At 45.1% G+C, this 25,024-nt stretch overlaps 2 protein-coding genes across 4 annotated transcripts in view; one reads left to right on the plus strand and one right to left on the minus strand.

Moving 5' to 3' along the window:
* HACD3 (3-hydroxyacyl-CoA dehydratase 3) overlaps nucleotides 1–3,994 on the plus strand; it is a 30,377-nt gene extending 26,383 nt beyond the window's left edge. The window contains exons 10-11 of the mRNA XM_033920059.1: nucleotides 1,559–1,687; nucleotides 3,116–3,994. Of these exons, the coding sequence (XP_033775950.1) occupies nucleotides 1,559–1,687; nucleotides 3,116–3,192 (206 nt within the window). The 3' untranslated portion in view covers nucleotides 3,193–3,994. The remainder of the gene's footprint in view (nucleotides 1–1,558; nucleotides 1,688–3,115) is intronic.
* Nucleotides 3,995–4,669: 675 nt separating this feature from the next.
* INTS14 (integrator complex subunit 14) overlaps nucleotides 4,670–25,024 on the minus strand; it is a 32,855-nt gene continuing 12,500 nt past the window's right edge. For all 3 annotated transcript variants that reach the window (XM_033920058.1, XM_033920056.1, XM_033920057.1), the window contains 7 exons: nucleotides 24,172–24,314; nucleotides 14,897–14,989; nucleotides 13,881–14,025; nucleotides 11,719–11,852; nucleotides 10,470–10,588; nucleotides 7,517–7,582; nucleotides 4,670–5,729 (listed from right to left, as the gene is read on the minus strand). In XM_033920058.1, coding sequence (XP_033775949.1) covers nucleotides 5,478–5,729; nucleotides 7,517–7,582; nucleotides 10,470–10,588; nucleotides 11,719–11,852; nucleotides 13,881–14,025; nucleotides 14,897–14,989; nucleotides 24,172–24,314 — 952 coding nt within the window. In that variant the 3' untranslated portion in view covers nucleotides 4,670–5,477. The remainder of the gene's footprint in view (nucleotides 5,730–7,516; nucleotides 7,583–10,469; nucleotides 10,589–11,718; nucleotides 11,853–13,880; nucleotides 14,026–14,896; nucleotides 14,990–24,171; nucleotides 24,315–25,024) is intronic.

A 25,024-nucleotide genomic window follows, 5' to 3' on the forward strand; every position in this document is an offset into this window, starting at 1 on the left:
AACTTTCAACATTAATGCAATGAAGTTGCAAGCTTAAGCGTTATTCCACCTCAAGATTATGTTATGTATAAATACTACACTAATGTTTTCAAAACATATTAAACTAGGCGGAGCGTGTATGTATCATAGAGCTGAATAGGCTCGGGTCATAAGACCTCTTACTGTATGTTATTCCAGGACCCTATCCTGACAATTTGGCTTTAATCATCTATACACACCTCCATCCTCCTCTTACAATATGAACAAATGGACCCACAGCTCAATCTTATAACGTGTGAAATGTTGCTGGGACCGCTTCTGTTCAATGTATTTATTGATGACCTGGAGGCGGGAACAAATTGTGAGGTTGTTAAATTTGCAGATGACACCAAACTCTACCGCAGGGTAGAAACCATGGAAGACTGCGAAGATCTGCAAAGGGACCTAACGACACTAGAAGAATGGGCCAAAAAGTGGCAAATGAGCTTTAACGTAGGGAAATGTAAGGTCATGCATGTAGGGAAAAAGAACCGATCTTCAGCTACAAAATGGGGGGATCACTGCTAGGGGTAAGTAACCTTGAAAGAGACCTGGGAGTGATGGTAGACACAACCTTGAAGGCGTCGGCGCAGTGCGCCACAGCCTCAAGAAAAGCAAACAAAATGTTGGGCATCATTAAGAAGGATATCACGGCCAGGACGAAGGAGGTCATCCTGCCACTGTATCGTGCAATGGTGCGCCCGCATCTGGAATACTGTGTCCAGTCCTGGTCGCCGTACCTCAAGAAGGAGGTACTTGAGGGAGTCCAGAGAAGAGCAACTAAACTGATAACGGGTATGGAAAACCTCCCATATACTGACAGACTGAAAAAGCTGGGACTGTTCTCCCTGGAAAAGCGGAGACTTAAGAGACATGATAGAAACCTTCAAGATCCTGAAGGGTATAGAAAAGGTAGACAGGGACAGATTTTTCAGATTATGGGGAACCACAAGTACAAGGGGGCACTCGGAGAAATTAAAAGGGGACAGGTTTAGAACAAATGCCAGAAAGTTCTTTTTCACCCAGAGGGTGGTGGACACATGGAACGCGCTTCCGGAGGCTGTGATAGGCCGGAGCACGTTACAAGGCTTCAAAGAAGGTTTGGATAGGTTCCTGGAGGATAAAGGAATTGAGGGGTACAGATAGGAGTAGAGGTAGGTTAAGGGATAGTCTGAGACCACTGCTCAGGCAATGGGCCTGATGGGCCGCCGCGGGAGCGGACTGCTGGGCGAGATGGACCTCTGGTCTGCCTCAGCGGAGGCAATTTCTTATGTTCTTATATGAGTTGGTTGTGCCCTCCCCTCCTTTAATATTAGCAAGAACATTTCACACCCCATTAACGTTAAGGAAAATTACTCGACGAAAGGGTCTAGAAATCTCAGATACATAGTTCATACCTGAGAACATTTCCATCCATTATGAGAAAATAGCAAACGTATGGGGGGGTTTTCCCATATGGACAGAGAAATTGCCTCTGAATGAATGCTGAGAGCTTGGGGTGTATAAGATGTGCTTGCCTAACCATCTTTTCTGCCTCCAGCTGTCGCTGTGATTCAGGCCATACCAGTTGTGAATGAAACGGGAAAGTTCAGCGTTACACTGCCGTATCTGGGCCTCTCTATTTCATTCTCACTCTTCCTTCAGATTTATCTCATTCTCTCCTTTATAGGTAAGTTTTTGGTTGATTTGCTTTTATTTTGATTCCTATTACATAAAAGTCAGATGAGTGAACAAGACAATCAAAATTAACAGCAGTTCTTTTTAGTCTTGTTTTCTGCAGGAAAATTGTCCTTGTAAATTCATCAGGCCTCTGTATCTATCTTTCAACTTCCCTCACAACCCCAACTTAGCAACCTTGGAACTACCAGCTGAGAAAGGGAAGTGGGTTTAGGGATTTAGAGCAGATTTACATAACGAAAATTCATGAAGGAAAAATTTGGTCTTACCTGTAAATTTTCTTTCCTTGAGTCCTCCAGATCAGCCCATAACCAGTGAGTTATGACTGCCAGCCAGCAGATGGAGACAAAAAGGCATGATGAATCTTGTTTGCACTAGTAAATTTTTATAGCAAGATATACAAACTTCCAACCTTCTGAAAAGAAAAAAATAGGGTAACCAATTGGACAAGCACAAGCTCATGAGAACCATAGAAAGGGGATGGGACTTGATCTACTGCCTTTCTGTAGTTTACAATCAAAGCAGTTATAGCTACTTATTTTGTACCTGGGGCGATGGAGGGTTAAGTGACTTGCCCAGAGTCACAAGGAGCTGCAGTGTAGATCAAATCGGGTTGCCCAAGTTCTCTGGCTGCTGCACTAAACATCAGGTGACTCCCTCCACTCTGAACTTTGACTAAGTGACCAGGCAGGCAGCACCCCTGGAAAGGTAAAGAGGGACCTAGACTTTTCCAACTGTTCCCTAAACTGGTGAAGAGCTCTGATAGGATCCTGGCTTTTTCTGCCCACCAGAACAAGCTGGAAAGCTAGTTGCATTGTATATCTGTCCTTCTAGAAACAGATGATCAGGTGCAAATAGACTCCATAGTGCACACAAGAAATTGTTCTGTCGCCATTTGCTGGTTGTTAACATCGTCCACTATGTCTGGACTGGTCTGCAGGGCAATAAGGAAGGAGAAATTAAGTTCTTACCTGCTAATTTTCTTTCTTTTAGTCCTTCCAGACCAGCAAAGAAACTGATGGGTTATAATGAACCTCGACCAGCAAGTGGAGACTGAAGGCACAAATGTTTGGCTGTGGTATAAGTGGGACTGCACAGCCCACAGTTTGTGTCTCAGTCTCCACCTGCTGGTCGAGGTGCATTATAACCCAGTCTGGAGGAACAATTAAATAATTTTGTGTTTGTTGAGCTTCCAAGACATTTAGATATTTGTGAAAGATATCCTGTAAGGATGAGTGACAGTTGCAGTACAGGCCTAATATTGTGGCTTTTAAGATTTCCCTAAAATGTCTATTTGTGTAGGGCCGAATGCTTTCATTTTTCTTACTGGTTCTCCCACTAGAATTTTGGATTGCCCATCTCTTCTCTATAAAGTAGTTCAGACCAGAATTAAAACGTGGCATCTGCTGTTTCTTTTCAGGGCTAGCGATAAATTTCCGGTATCTTTACAAACAAAGATTGCGCCACCTTGGAAAGAAGAAACAAAAAGTGCGCTGAGTAGTGCTGCATCTGGCCCGAGACCGTTTGCCTCATCCTGCTCTTTGCTTTACAAAAGGAAATGCATTCTTGTAAAGTCAAGATAGCAGTTCAGTATTTCTGGGTAATTACTGTATGATAACGATTCTCACTGCTGCTGCCTCCATTCCCTCTACACCAGACTTTTTCAAGCTGATTTTGCATTCCCCCCCCCCCTCTCCCACCTAAGTCAGTTTGTCAGGATAGCGAATAAATTGCGTGCATGTTCATTATGGCGATCCTGAAAACTAGCTGGGGGGGGGGGTTTACTCCAGGACCAGCTTGAGAAACTCAGCCCATATAGAAATAATATCCAGCTGCTTGCCCTGGCGTTAAGGATCCTCAATGCTTGTTCCAGGTTTTCTTGCTTTTGCCCCTCCCCTTGTTGAAGATTATTCAATGCATCCGATACCCTTTTCTGAAACCATTTCCCTAGCTTTGCTGACGCTGATCTTCTTAAACTAGATTTTATTTTTCCAGCTGGAAGAACACTTGCTGTGCATGGATGCTACCCAGACTCTGTACAGAATGGTTGTAAAGTATTTATTAAATACGTACTTTCAGTACATTCTCTCTGTTCAGCTGGAGTTGCCCTTTGCCCCCAGTAGGGCACTACCTCCTGCATCTTTCCAGTAATCTTGATTGGGTCCTGGTGTGATTAAATTTGATATGTATGACTGGATTTTATTAATACTAATATTTTCTATATTTCTGGCATATTATGTATTCATATTTACACTATAATAATTAAAACAACCTGGACAGGCTGCTGCTGTTATATAGATATGAGTTGTCCTGTGTGTATGTTAAAGACATATAGACCATCTGTTACCAATCTCTTATAGGATTAGAAGCAAACCACTAACCTTTCCTTCATCCTGGTCTAGAGAAGCCAGATCAAGATCTCGACTAGCTAAGGGGCAAAAGAGACTTCACCCAAGATAAGCATAGAAGAGAAAACACAACTGCAAAGTCTTTTGTAGTTGTGGTGTACAGTACTCCCCGGATATATTCACAGGGGTTCCATTCCAGGAACTCCCGCGAATGTTGAAAAACCACAAATACGTTTTTTAGCAGGGGAGGCAGGAGAAAGCAGCCGGAGCGCTGGTGAGTGAAGGAAATCACTCGTGATATGCTCAGACCACCTCTTCCTGCACTAAAATCAGGCCTCACCAATCAGGAGTTGCGTGTCAAAGCAGCTCCTCACGAGAATTGCTACCTTATCCCTGAAAGTGTTTAATCATTGCGATTATAGAGGTGACTGCTTTCAGCTACATCAAGGGGGCTTTTCTTCTTGCCCTGCTGGCGGGGAAAGAGCTCCATGTCTATCACAGCTCTGTCTGATGGTGCTTTAGAATGAGAATGAAGTCTGACCCCAATTTAGACAAACATCACCAGAAGGCAGTTTTATCACACAGAACCATGCAAAGTAATACAACCAGAAAGCATCTTCCATCTGTAACTAGAGAAACAAGCTTCTTTGTTTAATAAAAATTGTTATAATAATAATTACACCTGTCCACATAAAAAAGAGAGATAGTTACAGAAGGTCAGAGACTAACTGTGCATACAGTTCCATTCCCAGAAAAGAAGCTCACAGCTGGGACTCTAGCTTTCCAAACAGGTGCGCTCCATGGGACATTCAGAGGAAAAAAAGCTCCATGCAATGTCTCCTTTGCTGAACACCCACATTATATGAAAGCTGTGGTACCTTCTAGCAATCTTTCCCAACAGTCTGGAGGTATAATGACTTCCTGCTCCCCAAGATAATGTTCCAAACATTTTTTATGCTTTGGAGACCTGCAGATGGTACAACCTAAAACAAGGTTGAGATGCAGATATACTCATTTCAGGAGCTCCTCGGAGGAATTCTGGTACTAATATGGTTGGGAGATAAGGGGGTGAAATTCTGGAAATATCGATTAGCAGACACTGCAAGGGAAACCATGTAGGACTCCTTGGCTCTAGCCATGAAAACAATCATTTTTCTACACTGCCTTTATCTTTGCCAATGAGGTTTTGACCCATCAGTTTCCTCCTGCTCAATCAGATCTAGGATCTGCTGCTATGAGCTCCTAAATCCAATCAATAGGTGTCACTGTTTTACAACAAGTGGGATCCACAAACACTACCTGCTCCAGGCAGGCCCTTTTCATGGGGAGCTGGTGCTGTTGGGACCTACCTATAGGTCTCTTCAACCAAATGAGGTAGATGGAGGGGAGAAGTGCTTCAGTTAGGAATGAAAATTTAAAGCAGCCAGTGAAGTGTCAAATCCTCTCAGAACCACTGCCTGAAAAGTCTGTCTGCAGCGGGGTGATGTTGTGGTCATATGAAGCATATTCAGAGGAACCACTACTTGCCAGCTTCAGCTGCTGTGCAGCGTGGGTGAGCTGAAAGGCAGCATCCGGATGAGCTGTGTCTGGCAGAAGGGTGCACTCTCTCTCCAGCATGTTTGCCACACCCTTTAAGAGGTCCAGAAACCCAAAAGCCATTGCTGCCTTCCGTAAGCGGTTCAGCTCCTGAAAGGGAAGAAGATGAAGGGTTTTTTTTCCTTTGGGTGGCTGCTCATGACTAGCTAAGCAGAAACAGTTGTACCTTTACACAATCTAATAACTTACTATCATGGGTAAAAAATAAAGAAACCACACTAGCAGTGCGAACTAGGGTGGATGGTGGGGCTGAGTTTACCCAATCTAAGGTGGCATAAGGCAACACCCTCATACTGCATGCATCCGTAAGGAGTATTTGCATGAAGATAGAAATATGATTGCCCATCCGCAGCATCCACTATCTCCTATGCTTTCTTGAATTCAGACAAGTCTCTGTCTCCACCACCTCTACCGGGAGACTGTTCCACACTTCTACTACCCTTTTTGTAAAAAAGTATTTCCTTAGATTACTCCTCAGCCTATCACCTAACTTCATTCCAGAGCTTCCTTTCAAATGAAAGAGATTCGCCTCATGAGCATTTATGCCACGTAGGTATTGAAACATCTATCATATCTCCCCTCTTTCCTCCAAAAACATAAAGATGCGTAAATGGTTCTAGTGTTCTTGTAGAGTCCACTGGTTCTTCCATTTAGACATAATATGAATTTTGAACATGGGATTCAACATCAAAATACAGAATAATAATGGCTAAAGGCAATCTCTAAGTAAGGAGAGAGCAAAGTCACCCATTCCATGAGTAACAGAGTTCTTTAATCATTACATAGGTACAAGACACATGGCTTTAATACATTCACTGAACAAATGGACAAAAAGGAAACTGGTAAGGCAGCTATCAGCTCAGGAATGCAAATTACACTAATGCCCGCAGCTAAAAACAGACTTGGTAGATGGGAAATAGGGTTGAGAGAGAGAGAGCAAAATATCAAAATGCTGGCGGTGGTACAAGTCTGCCATGCTGATGCAATAGCCCAACTCAGGGTTAGGTTGCTAGGCAGGGTAACAATGCCCAAAAGGGTGAAAATGAAGAAAAGTTGACATTTCCTGGCAATGGATGAAACTGGTATTGTACTGTGAAAATGTTTGAATAACAAAAGATGTACCTTTAGCATGGCGTATTACTTTTCATTTTCCCACAAGTATAACAAAAACACTCCTTAAGCGCAGCACATTACACAGCATGAGAAAATCAAAAGTAACACACCGCGCTAACGGAGTACAAAGAAGTCCAAATGTATCTGCATTTCAAAGTGCTCAAGAAGTAGAAGGGGGCCCCAATGTTTCTTTTGAACATCCCTAGTTAAGCCAACACATTGTGGAGGAGTGGTCAGAGCAGCTGCGAGTTCAGTTCCCACTCTGGGCAAGACCTTAACACTTCAGTGCCCAAAATAAGGACCTGCCTAAAATATGTCAAGCACACAGAACAGTGCCATCCCCTTCACCGTCAGCATGCAAACTCACTGACTTGAGAATTGTTCTCTCTTGGTGTGGATGTTTACTTTCCCTTTAACACTGAATCTTTCTTCAGCGTGGGATGGAATTAAAGATCCTACACAGGAGCAGCATGGTACAGCACTTCACCTCAACGAACTCGTGGTCCAAGTGGCCTAGCAGCCACTCCTCCTCAGAGAATATCTGCTCCAGGACACCCCCCGGCTCAGGGGGATAATCCTTGGACCAATAATACCCATCAGTCCAGGGAGGGATCACCAGATTCCTTGGTCCCCAGTTCTAAGGGGCAAGGCCAAAACTCCTACCAGATTACGAGGAACATGAATTCGGCTGCACACCTCTAAACCACAACTTGGCTATAAAAATTAGATGAGAAAACAAGGTGGGAAATGTCCCTGTTACTCACTTTATAGAAAGTTTGAGTCTTTTCAGGCAGTTTTCTTGCATTCCTCAAAATCTTCTGTACGTCAGTCTACAGAGAAAGAAAATAAGAATAATATGCAGACCATCTTTCTGTCCCCACCCTGCAAAAGTCAAACATCACTGATTACACAAGAAAAAGTTCTAATGTGCCTCCGTTAACAAGCTGGTGTTTCAGAAGGACTACAGCTAATTCATCAGGAGTTACATTAAGCAACATAAATCCGATTTTCAGATTGACTACTTTGAGGACTATGAAACCCGATGGGCACTAACGGAAGGTACACAAGCAAATAGTTCACTTCCACCTGTAGATGGCTTTGAAAATGATCTTCCAAGTGACAGCTAATTCAGAAAGGGTAACTGTGACTAATGTCTGTCTGGATGTCCCAAGTGGGTTCATTCTGCAGCCCCTCAATCTCTCTCCTCTTTCCTAATACACCTCCCAGAGAACTCCACTCCTCCACTGCCAATTCTAGACTTTGTTCCTTTCATCTAGCTGACTCCTATGCCAGGAATAAAAGTTTGTCCACCAAGCCCCTTCCCTTGCTTAAAAGCAGACTGAAAACCCACCTTTTTGATATAGCCTTCAATCCATAACCCTACTCCCCTCTGCCCTCCAGCCCAGCCAGCTGATTAACCGTTTCCCTTAACTGTATCCATAACATAGCATAACATTGAACTTATAAACCGCTTAACCGTAAGTTCAACACAGTTAACAGAAGATTAATAATAAAATGACATAAGAAACATATATATTAATTCACCAGGTACTTTGAAAAAAGGTAAGTTTTCAATTGAGTTCTAAAATGTTTGTAAGAACAAGCGCTACTCAACAAAGGTCGAAATTCCTTATTGTAGGAAGCAGCCTGGAATGCTAATGTTTGATCCAAAGATTTCTTGCTTTCACAACCCTGAACAGATGGAAAAAGAAACAAAGCATGTGATCCTCTACTTACTAGGTCTATAAGGAATCTGTCAGTTATATAAATCGGAGCAATACCATACACGACTTTATAACAAAGACAACGCGAGCCTCCACCGGAAGCCAGTGCAACTCGCGATAGAAGGGTCATATTTCTTCAAACCATAAATCAATTTAACTGCCGTGTTCTGAATTAATCTACGTCTAGCCATTTCTTTCTTGGTGCATGTTAAGTAGACTATATTATAACAACAATAATTGAACTAGAAGTTTGAAAGCAGAAAACTCAAAATATGGTTTTATGGTTCGCAACTTCCATAATGTATAATAACCCTTTTGTAGCACAGCATCAATTTGCTTGATCAATAACAACTCCCAGTATTTTAATTGTCAGATTAATTGTATATGGTATTGAGTTTATAGTAATTGATGGTTCATGTAAAATCTTATGTGGAGACGTAACAAAGAACTTGGTCTTATCATGATTTAATTTAAGCTTAAATTCCTGCATCCATGAATCCATCACTTTCAATATAGACTCAATCGTTTGAGTGATATGGGACAAAGCTGTATTACAGGGAATAACGATCGTGATGTCATCGGCATAGCTAAACAGTCTTGAAAGAGGAGAGATACACATTAAATAATGTAGGTGAAAGTGGGGAGCTCTGAGGGACTCCACATGGGGTTTTCCAGACTGCAGAGAGCTGATTATTAAACCATGAGAGAACGTTACCTTGTAATCCTAAAGCATCTAAGCAGGCCAGAGAGTGGTAGAAAACTAGAACGCTCTTCCGGAGGTTGTTATAGGGGGAAACACCCTGCAGGGATTCAAGACAAAGTTAGACAAGTTCCTGCTGAACCAGAATGTACGCAGGTAAGGCTAGATTCAGTTAGGGCACTGGTCTTTGACCTAAGGGCCACCGCGGGAGCGGACTGCTGGGCACGATGGACCACTAGTCTGACCCAGCAGCGGTGATTCTTATGTCTGTTTAGATTCTAAGGTCTTTTGAGCAGGGACTGTCTTCTTTGTGACTCTGCACAGTGCTGCGTACGTCTGTAGTGCTATAGAAATAATTCTTAGTAGTAGAAGGTGAGACATAGATTGCCTGCGCAGAGCAGCTTACCAGTTCCAGACATCTTCCCGGGTGAGTGTGGCCCCGTGATTAAAGCATGCTGAGGTTGTGGGTTCAAACCCACGCTGCTCCTTGTGACCCTGGGCAAGCCACTTAATCGCCCCAGGGACATTAGATAGACTGAGAGCCCACCAGGACAGACAGGGAAAAATGCTACAGTTCTGAGCTCCCCTGGGAAAAGTGAATACATAAAAAAATATACATTTTGGGCTTTCCAACCTCCTCTTTTTCTGCTAATTTCATAAGCTTTTTGGAGGTCCTAATATGTACACACACTGCAACGTCAAGAACCTCCTCCCAGAAGGCCATTCTGCAACTCTCCACACAGGGACCAGAAAGAGGAGCCTTTAAATGCTTTAGCCACTAAAATTTCTCAAGAGAATAAAACGTAAATCAGAATGAAACTTTTGTACTTTTTCTTATCTGCCAAGTAAAACAACTTAAGCAGGATTTTGATGCCATGTGATGTCTAGTTCCTGGATAATAAAACACTAAAGTCCGTCATTCTTAGATATAATCAGATCCTTGCCAGAACCTTAATGGAACAACTTATAACCATTAAATCTCTTTAAAGACAGCACTTCAGAAAGCAAAATGTGCCATTTTCAGTCACAAGAATAATGATTATGTGACATAACAAGAAAAAAAAATCAGCAATCTCCACATTGCTCTCCCCATGTACACACCATTGCCAAGGTCCTGACTGAAGAGCTTACAATCAACTCACTAGACAACCTTAACATAAGGCTGTAATTTTAGCCTGGATGATTGAACTGAGGAGAAATCCCTTTATACATCTGATTCTTAACACTTCCAATTTCTTAACCAGGTTAACTAGGCTCCTCCTAGGCAAAGCACACAAAGATGCACACACTCACCTGAAGGCCACTGGGCTTGATCCATACAGTAACGTTCTGGGCATAACTGCGCTTTGTCTTGGGCTGCAGAGGGAAAGGGCTCTTGTTGTCATCCTCGCCGTACGGATTATCTTTTGCATCTTAAAAGAAAAGAAAGCTGATTTTTCAAAACATTGCTGCCGGAACAATTTGTGTCATGCTTCTCGATTTCCTCTATCCTCCTGGGTAAGTGGGTAATCCCTGACAAAAGGACTTGTATACTGTCAGGATGAAATCCAGAGAAAAATCCTCTCTAGGCTGCTCCCGGGATGGACCTGCACAAGATTCAGCTGTGGGGAGAGCAACCGGGATACAATCGGCAAAATGGTGCCGGTTGCCACCAAAATCGGGGCCACCATGAGTTCCTTGGCTGAGGAGCACAACACTGGCTCAGTAGGTGCCCGGGCTGACACAGGCCCTCATGCCACCAAGACATCCATAGCGGACCGTTCCCCGTCTGTGCAAAATGTACAAACCCTGGACAAAAACAGAGCAGCGCTTTAACCTGGTAGCGCAAATACTCCAACCACTAAGTAAGGAGGCAAAACAAAAAAGGCTTCTACAGAACCCTGGAGTCAACCCAAACACCCAAGAATAACTGTGAGGGAGGCTGCTGAAAAGATGGTAACCCACAAACAAAAACCAAGCAGAGCCCCCAAACACTACAAACTGACTGAGCAAAATACAGCAGGTCAGCTAAGGAATCCGGACAGCAAGAGGGGAAAGGAGGAGAGACCTGGCCACCCGAGTTTTTCCTCTCAAGGCAAGGAGACCCCCAAAGGCCTCTGCCTCTGTCTAGCAGAAGAAAAATGAAACCACCCTCACAAGGTCTAAAGCCAAAACCCCAGGACTGCAAAGACTTACCACCTCTACCATCTGCTAGAGACTGAGAACACTTTGACTCAAGGAGGACTGCACAGCTCACTTATAGGTTACATAGAAGCCAGTGGTTCTTAGTCTCCATCTGCTGATAGAGGAGAAATGGGAAAACAGGCTCCAAATCCCCCTGTTACTCCTTGGGGCCTTGGGCAAATCACTTAACCTTCAGGTACAAACTTAGATTGTAAGCCCTCCTGGGACAGGGAAATACCTAATATAATCTGAATGTAACTCAACTGAAAAAGGTGTGAGCTAAATCCAAATAAACAGCTGTGAAGAAGTGGCAGAGATTCCCTGGGGTGTTTAGCATGCCTCAAGACAGGAAACTGGGCAGGCTGGACAGGCCTCCTACCTGAGATAGGCCCCAGCTGTGCTGTTTTCCCTAACCAGGGGAGAGGCTCTATACCGGGCTCAAAGAGAGACATCATGAGATTAGACTTCTTCTTGCTGTCTGCCTGGGAGTAGAGCATTCCATGCCACTCCGAACTGAAAAAAAGAGAGAGAGGGAAGGCTATAAAACACCACACCATTCACTGGATCCTACAAAGGTCACTCGAAGTCGGGCACAGATCCCAGATGCGTGCACAAAATAGGCAACTGATTGCTATCAATTATTGGAGTTGTGCACACATCTGCCCTAGTTGCCACACCTAAATCTCATAGTATACAACTTAAAAGGGGGAGAGGCCCAGGTGTTAATTATAATCCACCCAATTATTACACTGAAAAAACTGTAAAAAAATATTAAATATAAAAGTTATTAATCATGAATAATCTTATAAATATGGAGATGATTCGGTATACAAACTTAAGGTTTAGTTTGGTTTACCTCAGAACCCCATCGAGAATTGTTACACTTTTCATAGACACCGTGGATTAACTCTCGTAGGCATAAAAAGCTCCCACATATAATATCGTATCTCAGAAAAATCTAATTTCTCAGTGCTCCAATCAAGTGGCCTTTAAACTTAAATGTTACAAAACCATTTATCTTTTAGTTATAAGGCAATATTCTTCAAAACTAGTTTAGCAGTGAAGTCTCTTCCAAAGACTGTTCTCAAAAGAAGGCCCCAGTGATGGTGGCCAGTATTTCGCAAAAAAAAAAAAAAAAAAAGGTGCTTCATGGCAGAGAATGACACGGTGACAGAATTTGTCCCTGGTCCCAGATAACCACGGGAAACCATCCTGTGTCATTCTTTAGCATCCATCTCAACCTCAGTCCTTCTACACCTACATTCTTCAAGGCAAGGCTTGAGGGTCAGTGGTTGTGCCCATTCATACTCTGATTATCAGCGGAAACGGAGACAAATTCTGTCACCAGGTCATTCTCTAGGGCATTGAAGGACCAAACAATCTACAAACAAAAAGTCTCTGAAAATCTTTACTATCACATTTATCTAAGAATATCACTTTAATCTGTAATTCTACTTGCTGTTATGGTGGCTTCATTACTCACCCTTTGGCACTACCGATTATGTAGTGTACATCATTTCATGTCTGTGTCCTAAATTGTACGTCAATTGAAGTTGAGAATGAGTGGTCTTAAACCAAGGAACCAATTGTGCAGCACTGTTGTGATGGACCGTATATTGTCCTCTTGGCCTGGCATCGGCATCAGCGAAGAAAAAGATGTTGCTTAAGTGTCAGCAGCAGAGGATTTATAAATTGCAATCAGAAGAGCCTTTGGGTCTTAATGTTACAATTGAGTGGCAGCATTTTTTGAAGAGCTATGATTGGCAGGTTGATGATTATGTTTTATTTATTTAAGTATTTATAGACCACTTATAGCATAAGTGGTTTACATTCAGGTACTCAAGCATCTGTCCCTGTCTGTCCCGGTGGGCTCACACTCTACCTAATGTACGGCTCACACTCTACCTAATGTACCTGGGGCAATGGGGGATTAAGTGACTTGCTGAGGGTCACAAGGAGCAGTGTGCGATTTGAACCCACAACCTCAGGTTGCCGAGGCTGTAGCTCTAACCACTGTGCCACACACTATGTTTAAAAATTAAAGTAATTGTGTGGCAGCCATGTTTGGGAGCCTGAGAAAGGGGTGAGAAGTGTAACAATTCTGAAGCTTTTCCTCCCACTTTTTGTATTTAATTTTTGAACTCTTTTTTAAGTGTAATAATTGGGTGGAAGTTGTTGAGTCGTTGATTCCAATGTTTCTTTGACAGAGAGCCACAAGTGTTTCCAGAAATTAGGGACAATGTAATGAAATACCTGGATTTGTGCACCCAACTGCCATCAGTTATTCCAGGTTTCAATAAGGAATCTGCTCTAAGCGCTATTCTTTAAAGGTCACTTAGCACTAAGCGACTTTCATAGAATTAAGCCTAACTTTGGACACTATTTACTGAATCTGGCCTTATGTGCATGCAACACGAAAGAGATAGCCCATTTTCACATTATCCTAAGAATCCAATATTTACCAAGCATACCCTCCAAGAACATCTACACTCCCCAACACTTAAGCTTACAGCAAGACACGTGACAACTCAAAGGCTGTACCCCAACTGCACAATGGCCACCATCCCTTCCACTTTCAGGCTGCCGTGTAATAGCACACAGAAGTTGGGGATCTTGCCAGCTATCTGACTAGCTGAGTTTTCATCCTCTGTGTCTTCAGTCACACCTGGGCCCAATTCATCACCATCTGTGCAAAAAAAGAAAGAAAAAAATGTAGTTATCACTTATAACTTTAGAACATAAATGCTAGCTGGATTAGACTAGTGGGTCTTTCTTGATTAGGATCTGTTTTCCATTTTTTTGAAAATAAATGCTCCTTTGACTTTCAGAACCTCTTCCACCTCACTATGAAATCACACTGGCTGCTGCTTGACTTTTTTGATGTGTGGAATATAGTTTTATCTGGACTTCTAAAATGGCCTTTTAAAATAATGTCCATGCCTCATGTAGACTTTTGACTCTGGCAATTTTATTTTTAGTTTTATATATATACAGTATATATACATTTCCTCATTCTGTTAGTCTTCCTTTTTAAAATGAAATGAGTCTGCAGAAGATTTTATTTTGCACCTTCGTTCCAGTGATGAAGAATTTGATCATACTGTGATCACTATTTTATTTATTTAAAAAGATTTAAACCCCACCTATCCCCAGGCAGCTTACATAGTAAAAACATACAAAAAGTTACAAATTAACCACCACACAATTTACCAAAAAAGAATCAAAACAATTACGGCCCAGCACCTCAACCACTATTAACTCCTGATCCATGTCCTGTAGGTTTAACAAGCCATCTAACTTGTGCAGCAGGACTGTTAAAAGTATGCATGTTTTCCATTTTTTTTTTTTAAATGACCCCACATCTTTAAACCCACTCTACAGCATAAGCACCTTTGGTATAGAGTGACCTCCTCTGTTGACTGATCATACTTCTGAAACACTGCTGGAAACTCACCATGAACTGGTAAGGGTATCGTATGAATTCTAAAGCGTTTCAGACCTTTAAAGACCCAGGAAATCCTGAGGAAATACCACCTGTGGACGTGGTCCTGGCTTACCTCTGTTGAGTGCAATGGGTAAAACTAAATGTCTAGACAGGACTGGAGGGCTAGATATATCAGCTATGTCAATAAATCCAACTATTTCCAAATCTGAAATAGGAAACGAAAACAAAAGAGAGAAGGAAAGAAATAGTAAATCTTCCAATCATCATTAAAAATAAATGCCTGTATAAATAACATCAGTTCTTTAGCACTCTCCAGACCAGTAGAGGTTAACTTTACGATTGGGTATATATCTAATCATGACCAGCAGGTGGAGACTGAAAACAAAACTTTGGGACAGTATATCCTAGCCCCTCCTCTCTATTTCCCTCAGTCTTCTTTCAGTCTCCAGCAGGTGTTGAGTGATCTGTACCCATCTCCCTTGGTAGGGCTGTTGGAATTTGTTTGGAGGTTTATTGTCCCTGTTTTTAGCCGGACGGAGCTTGGACGGACTCTGTTTGGGGGTTCGTCCGACCTCGGGGGTGTCAAACCCGGCGGGTCACGAGCGGGGTCCCTCCCCCCACTTCCTCCACCTCCCCATATTTTTTTAGAGGAGCCTCAGCAGTAAGCCTTGCCCCCTAAATCAAGCAAGGCATATTGCTTCGAGAGCCTGTGGAGTCTGTTCTGTGTAAAAAAAAAAAAAAAAAAAAATTCCTGAGGTAGTGCTGGTCTGGAGGGTTGTATCCCTTTAAGAAAACTGTATTTTACTGTATTTTTTCAACTAACCGGCACTTTTTTACAGCTAGGTCGCGTATGGAGCAATGAGCACTTCTAAAGGGAAAAAGTGCTCATTGTGCTCCAGACGCGAGGCACTCGCGGCCGGCCTGTGCAAGCGGTGTTCAGGCCGGTGCGGTGGAGGAGCTCCGTCGGCAGCGGCTGCAGGCGCCCAGAGCTCCCCGCCGATGGTGCCTCGCGAGTCGGCAGGGAACGGTGGAGAAGCCCGGTCTTCTCCGTCCGCCCACGGAGGGATTCCCCGAGCCGCCGACGGTCGGGTTTTAGAGGATTCCCTCTCAGCTGATATTTTGACAGCTGATGCCGGCTTGCCTGTTTTAGCGGCTGAGACTATTCAGGTCTCTCAGCCGCTGCAGGCTATGGAGGGAGCTGTTTTGGCGGGAAAGACGCCATCTTCTCTGTCTGGCCCCTCCATTTTGTCTTCCACCTCAGGTGACCTTCCCCCTGTTTTGGCTAAGCAGGGGCAGGTTTCTGCTGGGTCCCCTGCTGTGGCAGGGAGTCCCTTGGGACCCTCGGGGGGTTTTTCCCCTGATTTTTTCTTTTCCTTATGCAAAGCCTATTTTCAGGCGGCTGGGGGTCCCGGTTGCGCCCAGGGGGTCTCGGGGGGTGGGGTTTCCTCCGCGCTCCCTGCGGCTTTGCCTCTCTCGTCTGACGTGACGTCCCCTCCGCCGCCTCTCTTGTCCAAGCGTCCGCGGGTGTCGTGGGACGAGGATTTGTGGTCGGAGGAACGTGTCGGTCTGGAGGAGGACCTGGACCCTTCTGAGGAATTCCAGGACCCTCTGGAGGGGACGGAAGCTGGCGGCGGGTTGTCGGGTTTCCCGTTCTCCAGTGACGAGGCGTCCGTGGTGCGCCTTTTTCAGAGAGATGAGCTGCCTGACCTTATTCAACAGGTTTCTTCGGCTTTGCGTTTTGAGGACGCGCCGCCGGAGACTCCGCGTGTGGGGGACCCTCTGTTACGAGGGATCCGTTCCGTTTCCCGCTCTTTTCCTATGCATCAGGATATTCGGGATATTATTCTTGAGCAGTGGAAAACGCCGGAGACGCCGTTTCGGCTGGCGCGCAGCATGGCTCGCCTGTATCCCATTCCTGAAGGGGATCGGGCTACGTTAGCTTCGCCAGTCGTGGATGCGGTGGTCTCGGCTATTTCCAAGCGGCATACCGTGCCTGTTGAGGGCGGTTCTGCCTTGCGGGACTCTGAGGAGCGCAAATTGGAGACCATCCTTAAGCAAAATTTTCAAGTCTCTGCCTTTGGGGTCCAGGCGGCTATTTGTGGGGGACTGGTCGCTCGCGCCGTGTTTCGGTGGGCGGAGCGGGTCTTGGATCGAGAGTCTGACGACTGGTCTCTGGTGGATCAGGAGGTAGCGAAGATTGAGATGGCTGCCTCATTCCTCTCGGATGCTCTGTATGACTTGGTGCGGATCTCGGCTAAGTCCATGGCTTTTGGCGTGGCCGCAAGGCGTGTGTTGTGGCTGCGCGCTTGGGCGGCGGATGCTGCGTCCAAAGCTAAGCTTACTAAATTTCCCTTTCGGGGGTCGTTTTTATTTGGAGAGGACTTGGATAAGTTGATTCAGACTCTGTCGGACTCGAAAGTTCCCCGTTTGCCGGAGGACCGTGCCCGCCCGGCGTCTCGGGGTGGTGCGGCCCGGGGGCGTTTGCGGGAATTTCGCAAGTATCGCCCTGGGCGTGGGGCTGCTTCTTTCCAGTCTCCGGGGTTTTCCCGGGGTCGGTTCTTCCAGCGCATGCAGCCCTTTCGGGGGGCCCGTCGGGGGGCAGGGAACCCCTCCGCCGGTTCCCCCGCTTCCCGTCCTGCACAATGACGCCTTGCCGGCGCCCCCCTTGGTTCCGGTGGGGGCCCGGCTGCGCGACTTTTTTTCCCAGATGGGCCGAGATCACGTCCGATCAGTGGGTCCTGGAGGTGGTGCGGGACGGTTATGCCCTGGAGTTCGCCCGCTCTCTGCCGGATTTTTTCCTCGCTTCTCCGTGTCAGACTCCGGGGAAGACGCAGGCTTTTCGCCAGACCCTTCAGCGCTTGCTAGATCTCAGGGCAGTAGTTCCAGTGCCCCCCCCGGAGTGGGGCACGGGCAGGTACTCCATTTACTTTGTGGTGCCCAAGAAGGAGGGGACTTTTCGGCCCATCCTCGATTTGAAAGGGGTCAACAGGGCTCTCAAGGTTCCCTCTTTCCGTATGGAAACGCTGCGGTCGGTCATTCTGGCGGTTCAGCCGGGGGAGTTTCTCACTTCTCTCGATCTGACGGAGGCCTACTTGCATGTTCCTATTCGGACCTCTCATCAGCGTTTCCTGCGCTTTGCGATCTTGGGTCGGCACTATCAGTTCTGTGCGCTTCCCTTTGGGCTGGCCACGGCTCCCCGGACGTTCACCAAGGTGATGGTGGTCGTTGCGGCAGCCTTGCGGTCGGAGGGCATTCTGGTACACCCCTACCTGGACGACTGGTTAATTCGGGCCAAGTCGTTGCAGGAAAGCTCCCGGGTTACGGCTCGGGTGGTGGAGTTTCTCCGGTCGCTGGGCTGGGTGGTCAACCTTTCCAAGAGTCGGTTGGTTCCGGCTCAGCGTCTGGAGTACCTCGGGGTGCTGTTCGACACCTCCTTGGGGAAGGTCTTCCTCCCAGAGGCCCGGGTGAGCAAATTGCAGTCTCAGATTCGCCTGCTTTTGGCGTCCCGGTGTCCTCGGGCGCGAGATTTCCTCCAGGTCCTGGGGTCGATGGCGGCGTCCCTGGACGTGGTGAGGTGGGCGCGGGCCCACATGCGTCCTCTCCAGTATGCTCTGCTCCGGAGGTGGTCTCCCCAGAGGCACGGGATGGATGTTCCAGTTCCCCTGCGAGGCTTGGCGCGCTGCAGTCTGCGTTGGTGGCTCCGGACCCCTCACCTAGTTCAGGGGGTGGGTCTGGATCTTCCGCAGTGGACGGTGCTCCTTACGGATGCGAGTCTCCTGGGTTGGGGGGCCCAGTGTCTGGGTCACTCAGCTCAGGGAACCTGGTCCACGGAGGAGGCCTCCTGGTCGATCAACGTGTTGGAGACCAGGGCGGTCCGGCTGGCGCTGTTGGCTTTCCACTCCCTTTTGTTGGGCAAGTCGGTCAGAGTCCTGTCGGACAATGCCACGGCGGTGGCTTATGTCAATCGTCAGGGGGGCACCAAGAGCACTCTGGTGGCGCAGGAGGCGGCTCGGCTCATGGTTTGGGCGGAGTCGCATCTTCTGGACCTCTCGGCCTCTCACATTGCCGGGGTAGAAAACGTTCAGGCGGACTTCCTCAGTCGTCACTTCTTGGATCCGGGAGAGTGGTGTCTCGGCGCCGAGGCGTTTCAGTTGCTAGTGCGTGCTTGGGGGCAGCCCCTGATGGATCTGATGGCTACAAGTGGCAACGCCAAAGTACCCCGCTTCTTCAGTCGTCGCAGGGACGGTCTGGCCGAGGGTCTGGATGCTCTGGTCCAACCGTGGCCAACGGAGGGGCTGTTGTATGTGTTCCCTCCTTGGCCATTAGTGGGCAGAGTACTGCTTCGCATTGTTCGCCATCCGGGGCTGGTGGTCTTGGTGGCTCCGGATTGGCCTCGTCGTCCGTGGTATGCGGATCTGGTGAGGCATCTGGTGGCGGATCCTCTTCCTCTGCCTCTCGAGTGCGATCTTCTGACGCAGGGTCCCATTCCCATGTTCGACCCGTCTCCCTTTTGTCTTACGGCTTGGCTCTTGAAAGGGGCCGCCTGAGTAAGAAGGGATATTCCGACAAGGTGATCTCTACACTTTTGGGGTCCCGGAGGCTTTCTACCTCTCGGGCTTATGTACGGGTTTGGCGTCTTTTTGAGGAATGGTGCCGAGCGCGGGGAGTGGTCTCCTTTCGCGCTTCTCTGCCTAACATTCTAGAGTTTTTGCAGGATGGCCTGGATAGGGGCCTGGCCTGGTCTTCTCTTCGGGTTCATCTGGCGGCCCTGTCGGCTTTTCGGGGGCTGGTGACAGGTCAGCGTTTGTCAGCCATTCCTGATGTGATTCGCTTTCTTAGGGCGGCCAAGTTGATCAGGCCTCCCATAAGGCCCTCGATTCCCTCTTGGGATCTCAATCTGGTTCTCTCTGTTCTAGTGCGCCCTCCTTTCGAGCCGTTGGATGGCTGTTCGTTGAAGGACCTTACGCTGAAGTCGGTCTTTTTGGTGGCCATTACTTCCGCTAGACGGGTGTCTGAGCTACAGGCTTTCTCTTGTAGGGCTCCCTTCCTGGAGTTTTCGAAGGAGCGGGTTGTTTTGCGGCCTGTTCCTTCCTTTCTGCCGAAGGTAGTTTCTCCTTTTCATGTCAATCAATCGGTGGTCCTCCCGGTCTTGGGTAGTCGGGAGGGTTCTTCTGAGCAACGACAGCTGCGCAAGTTGGATGTCGGTCGGGTCCTCCATGCTTATGTGCAGCGGACCCGGGATTTTCGGAGCTCCGATCATCTCTTTGTGCTTCTGGCGGGTCCTCGTCGGGGGGCTGGCGCTTCTAAGGCTACTATTGCGCGTTGGATCAAGGAGATGATTGCTTCCGCTTATCTTCTGAGTCAGAAGCCGGTTCCGGAGTTTCTCAAGGCTCATTCCACTAGGGGTCAGGCGGCTTCTTGGGCTGAGTCGTCGCTCGTGCCTCCGGTGGATATTTGTAAGGCTGCGGTTTGGTCCTCCTTGCATTCATTTGTTCGGCATTATCGGGTAGATGTTCAGGCGCGTCGGGACGCGGTGTTCGGTGAGCGTGTTCTGGTATCGGCCCTTCGGGGGTCCCGCCCGTGAGAGGGACTGCTTTGGTACGTCCCAATCGTAAAGTTAACCTCTACTGGTCTGGAGAGTGCTAAAGAAGGAGAAATTAGGTTCTTACCTGCTAATTTACTTTCTTTTAGCTTCTCCAGACCAGTAGAGGTCCCCACCCTGTCTGTTGTTGTTGTTGTTGGGGCTGTTGCGCGGGCAGTTTTTGGTTTTTGCTGCGGGTTCTAGTATTTTTCTAGGGCCGGGGAGAATTGAAGAACAGCGGCTGTGGCTCGGCTGGCTTAGCTGGCGAGCTGTGGGGACCTTATTCCTTCGGGAATTTCTCCTCTGCATTTTCCAACAGCATTTTTGGGTATGTTATTTGTTACTCCTTTCGGAGTATTGTTTTTTCTCTCTGTTGTTTTCCAGTTCTTGGTTCTGCTTGGCTATTCGGCAGACTGAGGGAAATAGAGAGGAGGGGCTAGGATATACTGTCCCAAAGTTTTGTTTTCAGTCTCCACCTGCTGGTCATGATTAGATATATACCCAATCGTAAAGTTAACCTCTACTGGTCTGGAGAAGCTAAAAGAAAGTAAATTAGCAGGTAAGAACCTAATTTCTCCTTTCTATCCAACAGGAATCTCTCAAATTGATCAGGTTCAAAAAAACAAAACCATAAGATACCTTTAAATGAATAATCATTCATTTGGCTGGAAATTTCAGGAAAAAAGTAGCACTTAACGCCAATAGCCAAGATTTATACTAAAGAAACGGTTTTCTCCTGGCCTGGGTCGCTCTAGAAACATCAGGAAACATTTGCAATTTCTGGCCACAAAACATGAAATCTTTTTTTTAGGAAATATTTCTTCAAAACTAAACTCATCATTCTCAGAGGAGAAAGTGACCAGGAGTTGTTTCCAGGAAAACAGTTAAATTGGTTCAGAGTCAGTGGCGCGCAAGACACCAGCGCGCTGACAATCCAGCACTGACAATTCAGCGCAAGAAAAAAGCGAGCTGCCGAAAAACTTATTTTTAAAGAGCTCCAACGGTGGGTGTGGGGGGGAACTTTAATGCACAGTGTTCGCACAGCCGTTGGGGGTAGGGGTGCTGTTGGGGGTAGAGAAAATGGAACTTTTTCAGGAAAAGTTCCGTTTTTTCTACAATGTGGGGGATTGCACCCCCCACCCCCCAACGGCAGTGCGAACACTATGCATTAAAGTGGGGGGGGTTAAAGAGTCGGAGCTTTTTAAAAATAAGTTTTTCGGCGGCGCGCTTTTTTCTTGCGCTGAATTGTCAGCGTGCTGGTGTCTGGGGCACAATTATCCCGTCACCGTCAAATTAGCCAAAGGATCCTTCATGTCTATCTGACGCCCCACCCTCCTGGTCTCTCTTCCTACCTGGAAGATAGAAGCACCTAGTAAATACAATAGTTTCAGCATTGTTCAAAATTAGAACCTCTAAAATATTTTCTACGCAATATCTCTGCTGACAATAATGGGCACATGGGAAAATTCAAAGATTAAATGATTTTCCATTATCTCAAACTGTCTACGCAACCAAAGACCATCCTTTTTTTAAAAAAAAATTCTTTATTCATTTTAAATCTTACAAGTGCACAAAATTACATCATTGAAAACTTTTACAAAACATTTGAAATTCTTTCTATTATCATCATAAATGCATAAAATTTAATCCCTTCCCTCCCAACGATCGTGGGGGGGGGAGGGTGCCGGATCACGGAGGGAGGCGCTCGTAAATTGAGCCATGCTCGATTTCCGAGGCGCCGATTTTGCGAATGTTTTGCTCGTCTTGCAAAACACTCGCAAACCGGTGCACTCGTAAACCGAGGTACCACTGTATATGGTTTGGTAAACTCATAGTTGAAGCTGCCTCTTATGCTGATTTCAGAAAACAATTAAAGACACATCTGTTCGATAAGTTTCAATCCTAAATCATGTCTATGGCCATAACTTACTTGAATCTCATGATTTTATCAATGGCCCTTCCTTAATTACCACTGTTTCATTTAAACTATGTTATTATCTTAACTTTTGATTTTAAAAGATGTATTTTTATAGACTTTATTACACTTAAGATTGTAAACGTCTTTATTCATTTTAAATCATAAACAAGTGTACAATAATATATCCATTAAATTTCAATGTAATACTTGAAAATCTTAATCATATCATCAAGAACAAAAGAATATATCCCCAACCCCCACCCTACTGAAATTAAAATTCATGAATCATTTTCAAACAGACAATAAGTGTACAGAAATACAATCATTATACTTTCAATACAACACTTGAACATCTTTCCAAATCATCTAAATCAAAATATTAATCCCCTCCCTCCCGCCCTACCTAAAGAAATAAAAACAAACTCTCAATGGAAAATATACCACCCCCCACCCCCCAATGTGTAAAATATAATCTCCCATAAAAAGTGATGTCTACTCATTACAATATTTTAGTTTGTATTTTAAATTGTTGGAAACCGCTTCGAACTTCTGGTATAGCGGAATAAAAGAAATAAAGGATTATTATTACTTAAGAGTATATACTCAAATATAAATATCAGAATATAAACCAAGGTAACTCCTCCCCCTCCCAAAAAAGGTCGACTGGAATATAAATGGAACTCAAGGTTACTGTGGGAGCGAGTGGCCTAGTGGTTAGGGCTGTTGCCTCAGGACTACCTCAAAAAGAACTACGCCGTTTGCAGATCATACAAAACACCGCCATTAAACTCATCTACAAAATAGGTAAATTCGAACACGTTACTCCGCTTCTTAAGGAGGCTCATTGGCTCCCAGTCACACACCGTATAATCTATAAAATCCTACTACTCGTCTTCAAAATCAAATTTTCTCGCCTGCCACTATTCTTAGACAAACTGTTAATCCCTCAAAGCTCTCCCCGTACTCTACGATCTACAGACCAAAAACTCCTTTTTATCCCCTCCCTAAAAGAATCATACTATACAAGAAAGACTAACTTTGCCGTAACAGCACCTACGCTATGGAATTCTCTCCCCCAACTCTTACGGGATGAAACCCATTTAGCTAAATTCAAAACTAATCTTAAAACTTTTCTATTCCAAGATGCCTTTAATAAATCCTAATCTCTTCTAACCATCTACTTATCTACCTTTATACCAAAAGTCCTACTTCTTGCTTTTCACATTTCAGTTATTCCTGAGCATACCACTCATACCAAGCACCCCTGTCCTTATGTTCATCCCTCCCCTCTTCCCCATTTCTTTTTATCTTATGTAACTTTTCCCTCCCTTTTCTTTTAACCCCACAGTCATGTCTGTCTGTATATGTCTAATATGTTTCACCAATATATTTCAACACACCTATAACTAGTTTTTACTTTATTTTAAAAAAATTACTTTTTATTGTTAACCGGTCAGATATTTGTTTTATGATCGGGATATCAAAAACCAATAAACTTGAAACTTGAACTTGAAACATTGTGCGTTTAATCCCAGCCTGCCCGTTGTGACTCTGGGCAAGTTACTTAATCCCTCCATAAGTTAGACTGTGAGCCTGCAGACAGAAAGGGAATACACTTACTTAAAGAGTACCTTTGGGTGAATCTTCATTTTGAGAAGTGAGATTACACGGGGCAGGAGTATAGGAGGATTGGTCTAGCCCTGGCTCACTCCTGGACCAGCAGGGCTTAAGGTAGGCAAAGGGAGAGGCCCACGATGGATCGGAGAGGGGGAAAGACTTGAATATTAACCGAGACCCCCATTTTTGGGCCCCAAATCTAGGTTTATATTCGAGCATATACGTAAAATGAACTGAAAGGTTCCTTAAAACAAACAAGACAACCTCTTACCTGTATTAATATGCTTGGGGACGGGTTCAATTTCCTCATCTATGATGACCGGTTCTGGCCGAGGAAAGACTTGCACATCTGAGTTTAAGTGACCGCATTTCAGAACAGCATGGAAGGGGGTATATGCCAGATCAATTAATTTTCTAGGACCAATAACAAAGAGGAACTCATTCACACTGCATTTCTTCCCTCTTTTCAAGAGCTTTTTTCCTAACAAACTTCTCTTTCTGCAAGTATAATGCATGAAAATGTAACTGGCTGTGCATTAAAGACTGAACTAAGACTGCACCACACAGAATTATAACAATCTCAGTTAGTGCAATAAAAAAATATTACTTTATTGCCAGAGAAGATGGTAAAATCCATTAGCTTAGGAGGATTTTTTTAAAGTTTGGCTAATTTTCTTTTTTTTTTGCAATTCTTTATTCTCTTTTAAAAACGTACAGTAAGTGTAACAGTAAATACAACATTTTGTACTCCATATCACACTTAATACTCTAATAATGCCCATGTCAGAATTAAACCCCCCTCCCCCCTAATCATTCACATTTTCCAATACTTAACATATTTATCACGGACCCCATATCTACACACTAAAATTCATTATCATCATCCTCTCCCTCCCGGATGTGCATTTTTAAAGGGAAAAAACAATAATTAAACATTCACATATTTTGTTAATGGTTCCCAAATCTCCTGAAATTTCTTGAAATTCCCTTTCTGTGCGGCTAACGTTCTTTCCATTTTAAACATATGACATAAGGAATTCTACCAAAAACTATAGTTAAGCCTCTTCCAATTTTTCCAATTGCTTGTAATTTGTTGGATAGCAACACCTGTCATAATAAGTAAT

Source organism: Geotrypetes seraphini, chromosome 14, assembly GCF_902459505.1.
Source record: "Geotrypetes seraphini chromosome 14, aGeoSer1.1, whole genome shotgun sequence".
Taxonomy (NCBI): domain Eukaryota; kingdom Metazoa; phylum Chordata; class Amphibia; order Gymnophiona; family Dermophiidae; genus Geotrypetes; species Geotrypetes seraphini.